The sequence below is a fragment of the Prinia subflava genome, chromosome 15 (genome assembly GCF_021018805.1).
Source record: "Prinia subflava isolate CZ2003 ecotype Zambia chromosome 15, Cam_Psub_1.2, whole genome shotgun sequence".
Classification (NCBI taxonomy): domain Eukaryota; kingdom Metazoa; phylum Chordata; class Aves; order Passeriformes; family Cisticolidae; genus Prinia; species Prinia subflava.
Window position 1 is genome coordinate 631,061 of NC_086261.1, and position 6,000 is coordinate 637,060.

At 49.8% G+C, this 6,000-nt stretch overlaps 1 protein-coding gene across 1 annotated transcript in view; it reads left to right on the plus strand.

Annotated features, from left to right (window-relative positions):
• Positions 1-5,748, plus strand: part of CTDSPL2 (CTD small phosphatase like 2) — a 30,225-nt gene extending 24,477 nt beyond the window's left edge. The window contains exons 9-13 of the mRNA XM_063412450.1: positions 1-63; positions 156-235; positions 2,328-2,454; positions 2,685-2,780; positions 3,701-5,748. Of these exons, the coding sequence (XP_063268520.1) occupies positions 1-63; positions 156-235; positions 2,328-2,454; positions 2,685-2,780; positions 3,701-3,766 (432 nt within the window). The 3' untranslated portion in view covers positions 3,767-5,748. The remainder of the gene's footprint in view (positions 64-155; positions 236-2,327; positions 2,455-2,684; positions 2,781-3,700) is intronic.
• Positions 5,749-6,000: the final 252 nt, after the last annotated feature.

Sequence of the window (6,000 nt, forward strand, 5' to 3'; positions counted from 1 at the left end):
GTGTACGTCCGGCTACGGCCGTTCTTCCGCGAGTTCCTGGAGCGGATGTCTCAGATCTACGAGGTAAAACTGCCACACTCCACCTCTAACTCCTGCTTTAAGTTGTGTCCGCTTGCCTGCACCCCCAGTGTGACTTTGTCCCCTCCAATCCCCAGATCATTCTGTTCACTGCCTCTAAGAAGGTGTATGCAGACAAGTTACTGAACATCCTGGACCCCAAGAAGCAGCTGGTCAGGTAAAAGCAGAGCAGTGTCCTGGGCAAACCCAGCCCCGTGCCTGGCAGGGGGTGGGACGTGCTCCTTGCTGCAGTGCCTGATTCCCTGGGCTTTGCCTGGGCCAGGGGAGGGAGAAAAATGGACTGGAGTGATGGAATTGGTGCCTTGTGATAAAATACCCCAGGCCAAAACCTGGCCCTGCGCAGCTCTGTTGGGTTGGCTCATGGGAAATGACCCCTTGGGGATCAAAAATGTGCTTTGGAATACACACTGCAAATAGAGGAAATGAAATGAGTACCTGATTACTTTTAAACTATTCAAACCTGAGTTATTTATTATAAATTGTGATTTGTGTGGCTTTAACAATCAGCATGCTTTTCATTCTCATTCAATCACAAAACCATTTGTGTTGGTTTTGTGTTAGAGCTGGATTGGCTTTTCATTTCTCAGTGCTGAGCTTTGTTGGGGAGTGTTTGGCTTTTCCAGTTCCTTGAGGCAGAAGGAAATTCCAGGGATGAGGTTCTGAGGGGCTGTACCTGGCAGTGCTGGACCACACTGATTTCTGCCCAGGGGCTTCCCCTCCCTGGTGGTGCCAGAGCTGTGTGGCACCCGGGCATGGTGCCCAGAGGGCACTGGCACTGCAGGGCAGAGTGTGGGGCTGTCCCTGTGTCACACCTGAGCCCAGTGCAGGGCTCTGCTCCCGTGGGGCAGGAGGAGCCCTTGGCACGGGCAGCCAGGCAGGGCTGCAGCCTGCAGAGGAGCTCCTGTGCTGCCTGCAGAGAAGCTCCTGTGCTGCCTGCAGAGAAACTCCTGAGCTGCCTCTCTGGAGCCTGCAGAGAAGCTCCTGAGCTGCCTCTCTGCAGCCTGCAGAGAAGCTCCTGTGCTGCCTGCAGAGAAGCTCCTGAGCTTCCTTTCTGGAGCCTGCAGAGAAGCTCCCGTGCCTTTCTGGAGCCTGCAGAGAAGCTCCTGAGCCTTTCTGGAGCCTGCAGAGGAGCTCCTGAGCTGCCTCTCTGGAGCCTGCAGAGAAGCTCCTGTGCTGCCTGCAGAGAAGCTCCCTTGCTGCCTCTCTGCAGCCTGCAGAGAAGCTCCCGTGCCTTTCTGGAGCAGGCAGAGAAGCTCCTGAGCCTTTCTGGAGCCTGCAGAGGAGCTCCTGAGCTGCCTCTCTGGAGCCTGCAGAGGAGCACCCATGCCTTTCTGGAGCCTGCAGAGAAGCTCCCGTGCCTTTCCTGGGGCTGGTGTGGCTGGGCAGGCTCTGCCCCAGCTCTGCCACCAGCCCCAGGTGCCTGTCAGGCCCCACACGTGTGACTCACTCTCTAAATATAAATGTGGCAGCTCATTTCCCTCCATGGCAACGTTGGGAGCTCAGCTCCTGCCTGGAATTAGGCACACTGTGTGCAGCCTCTGAGCACTCCATTTGAACATAGAGCAGCCTGGAGGGGCTGCTCTGCAGCGGGGCTGGGCCACCCCAAACCTGCCTACTTTACAATTTCTGGTTCTGTGGATACCATGAAATGGGAGTTTATTCCTGCTGCTTTTTCAGTCAGAGTCCTTTTAGTCAGTCCATCCATTTCTTCTCTCATAAATTGCACAGGAGCAGGCTAATGGGCAGGGAAGGAGTTGATGGGATGTTTTGGCCCTGAGGCTTTTTTCTTTGGGATGTAATAACTGAAATAGGTTAATTTCCAGCAGAGGTGTAACAGCAAAGGAAACATTCCTTGTGACACTGTGTGTCCTGGCATGAGGTGGCACAGGGAGGCCCCGTTCTGTGAGGGCTGGGACAGAGTAAAGGGATGATAAATCCCAATAAACTGGCTCTGTGCAGCACCTGGGGCTTGGCAGATCCCTGGGGGGTTTCGTCAGCCTGGCTGTGAAAAGGGACAGAAAGAAGAGCCTGAATAAAAACAAACACCCACCCCAGAACGGGGGTAGTGCAGAATCACCTGAACTGGGCATTTTACCAGGAAAATGCTCTAAAGAGAACAGAAAAGGGCGCAGTTCTCCAACAGGAGATCAGAAGAGAAAAAATGGATAATGCTTGGCAAGCCCTGTGTTGCTGGTGCAGTGTGGGTGCTGTCCTTGGGCTCATTAGTGAACATTTTCCTTTCATGACAGGCACCGACTCTTCCGTGAGCATTGTGTGTGTGTGCAAGGGAATTACATCAAGGATTTGAACATCCTGGGCAGAGACCTCTCCAAAACCATCATCATCGACAATTCACCGCAAGCCTTTGCCTACCAGGTGAGGGGCAAAGCTTCCTCAGGGCACAGGGAAACCCCACACTTGGATTTCACCTCTTATGTAAGTTTGGGGCTTAGTACTGAAGTTTGCAAACCAAACTGTGGGAGAAATGCTCAGGAATCTCTAACTTGGAAACATTTCCCCTCCAAATGCCATTTCACAAGTCATATTTGTAGACAAATTAAATATACATTGTGTGTTGATGATTTTTTTTTGTAATTTAACTTCAGCTTTCCAATGGAATTCCTATAGAAAGCTGGTTCATGGATAAAAATGATAATGAACTCCTAAAGTTGATTCCATTTCTGGAGAAACTCGTAGAGCTGGTAAGTGTTTGCTTTCTTGGCTTTTCCCAAAACTGTCAGTGAGTCCCTTTAATCCTTTCAAGGGTTTGTGAGTCACTGAGGCTGGGGAAAACTCAGGGGTTGCTCACACAGCAGAGGGCTCCTGTCATTGCTGCCTGTGCCATGAGTGCAGGGCTGGGGATGTGACATCAGCCAGAAGGACATTGGGGTCTCGGAGTCCTTTGGTGCCACAGTGCTCATTGCTGGCTGTGCTGGGTGTCTTTATTCCTAAAAGCCAACAAATCACTCCTGACTGTTGTGGGTGCCGTGCAGTTGTTTCTGTGAGTCCCTGGAGTGGCACAGTGGGTGGTTTGTGTTTGCTGGGCTCCAGGAGGGGCTGGGGAGCCCTGCTGCAGTGGGGTTCTGGCTGTGTGCATCTCCTGACGCTGCCCTGTGCCACAATGGATGATTTGTGTTTGTTGGGCTCCAGGAGGGTGTTGGGGAGCCCTGCAGCAGGGGTTCCTGGCTGTGTGCATCTCCTAACGCTGCCCTGTGCCACAGTTGGGTGGCTTGTGTTTATTAGGCTCGAGGAGGGTGTTGGGGAGCCCTGCAGCAGGGGGGTTCTGGCTGTGTGCATCTCCTAACGCTGCCCTGTGCCACAATGGATGATTTGTGTTTGTTGGGCTTGAGGAGGGTGTTGGGGAGCCCTGCAGCAGGGGTTCCTGGCTGTGTGCATCTCCTGACGCTGCCCTGTGCCACAGTTGGGTGATTTGTGTTTGTTGGGCTCCAGGAGGGGTTGGGGAGCCCTGCAGCAGGGGGTTCTGGCTGTGTGCATCTCCTAACGCTGCCCTGTGGCACAGTTGGGTGGTTTGTGTTTATTAGGCTCGAGGAGGGTGTTGGGGAGCCCTGCAGCAGGGGGGTTCTGGCTGTGTGCATCTCCTAACGTTGCCCTTTCCCTGCAGAACGAAGACGTCCGACCTCACATCAGAGACAGATTTCGCTTGCATGATTTGCTACCGCCCGATTAAAGCCTTTGCTCTCACTGCCGAGGGGAGGAAATGCAGGACCCTGTTGGACTGATACAAAACATTGCCATTACTGTTGAAATTTTGCATTTTTGTACCCCGTCTTGCTTTTCTTATCTTTGGTGCCCAACAATGATCAAGGGTTACAGGAAGAGACTTTCTACACCTGAGGTTGCCGCCATCAGTACAATCCAGTACCCGCAGTAGGGAGGCTAGAACAGAAAAGTCTTTAGAACTAGTGCGACTCCAAGGAAACTTTTTATGTACAGGACATCTGCAGTTTATAAAGAAAATTCTGTTTCTGCCACCAGCAGTTTGACCTGTAGAAACACAGGATTTTATGATACAACAGAGATTGAAAACGGACTCGGATTTTCTCTCTGTTCGGTGCTCTAAGTGGGTTTGTAGCCACTTTTCTGTTACTTTTAAGATTCTCATTTCAACAGGAATGGCCAGTAAAAGTTGTTTTATTTTTCCTGTTAAGGTTTATAACCTTTTTACATTTTTGACCTGTATTAGATTAGAATTTCATTATGCATTCCTTTTAGTTGAGGCGCTTCATAGTTTTTCTGGAAATAGCCAAATTTTGTTAGTTTTTTATTAAACAGTTGGCTGGCCGTTTCCCTGCTTTGTCTGCCTGCATCCTGTATATTTGTTTAAAAATATTCTCTAGTTTTAGCCCACGTAAGTTTCATTTAGAAAGAAAAAAAACAAAAAAAACCCAACCAACCCCAACCCTGCATTTATATTTTCTGTCTGTAATATTTTACTGTAGTCAAAACCTTTTCCAAAATCAAGAGACTGGCTAGATAAGACGAAGATAAGAGTTACTAATCCCCGGAGTATCCCAAACCATTGCGATGGCACGTCCTCTGCACAGAGCACACCTGGCAGTGGCACCACGATGGACAAGGAATACCTCACCCTCTGCTGTGCCCTGGGGCAGGACGAGGTCACCTGGCAGGTGTGGGGAGGCTGCTCCTGCTGCTGCCCGGGCTGCTCCTGCTGCTGCCCGGGCTGCTCCTGCTGCTGCCCGGGCTGCTCCTGCTGCTGCCCGGGCTGCTCCTGCTGCCCGTGTGCCCAGGCTGCCCCGGGCAGGGCTCCGGGCAGGGCTCCGGGCTCCCTGACACTCCTGCTCCTGCTCAGCCTCTGCCATCGCAGTGGTTTCCGAGGGAACAGCCCCGGCCGTGGCTCCTGATGCACGAGGTGATGTTTGTGCAGCCCTGGGGCCGCAGGCATTTGTGGAAGGGAGAATTGGTGCGAGTTAGGAAGCTCTGCCTCTCGACTGCATTACCACGCCACAGGCTCGGACTGGTTTTGTGTAAAAGATGTCACAGAACGGCACTTTTTCTAAAGAGAAGTTTGCTATTTTGTATGCTTGATAAGAAAGTACAGTATTGGAAATTAAAGGTGGACAGCTGATAATTGAGAAGTATGTCAATTAATTTTTTATGTATATTACCTGTTTACTTGTACAATTTTATTGTACAAATTACATGCAGCTTCATTTTCAAATGAGTCCTTAAAATAAGGAAAATCTTTTTAGCAAAACATTTAATTTTTGTATTTTTGATTTTAAAAGGCATGAGTTATGTCAACTTTTTCCAGTGTATTAATGAAGATTTTAACTTTTCATCAGGTTGAGTGTTTTCTTACTATATTATCTGTTGTGTATGTAGCTAGCACATGGTGTCACTGAACTGTTAAAACTTAGCATGTAGAGCAAGCCTGTTTTGTGGAAAATCCTTATTCATTAAAAACAAAATCATCATGGCAGATTTTCTGCAAAAAAGTGAAAACATTTGCAATTCAGAATACTGATTTTTTTTGTATTTAAAGAAAGGTATTTTGCTTGCAGGAAAGAAATACTACAGATTCATTTTAATGAGAATCTTTTAAATGTATTTATCTTTAGGGCATCTGGGCATCTTTACGCTGTTTGTCTTATGTCTTTATTGAAATAAAATGTACAGAACATTACTTTACATCTGCTTGGTGCAGCCGTGTCCCCTGGGAGCTGATGGAGAGGTGGATGTGTGGAGCTGTGTGCAGCTGCCCTGGCCCTGCAGCTGTGTCTCACTCGTTCCTCAGGGGGTGAGGCTCAGGCTGGGGGTTTCAGCCCCGTGGTGAAGCTTTGCCTCACGGGGACTCCTCCCAGCTTCTCCACCTCTCAGAGCTGGGAACTTCACGGATGTGCCAGAGCCAGCCCAGCTTTAGCTCAGGGCCTTTTCCAGCTG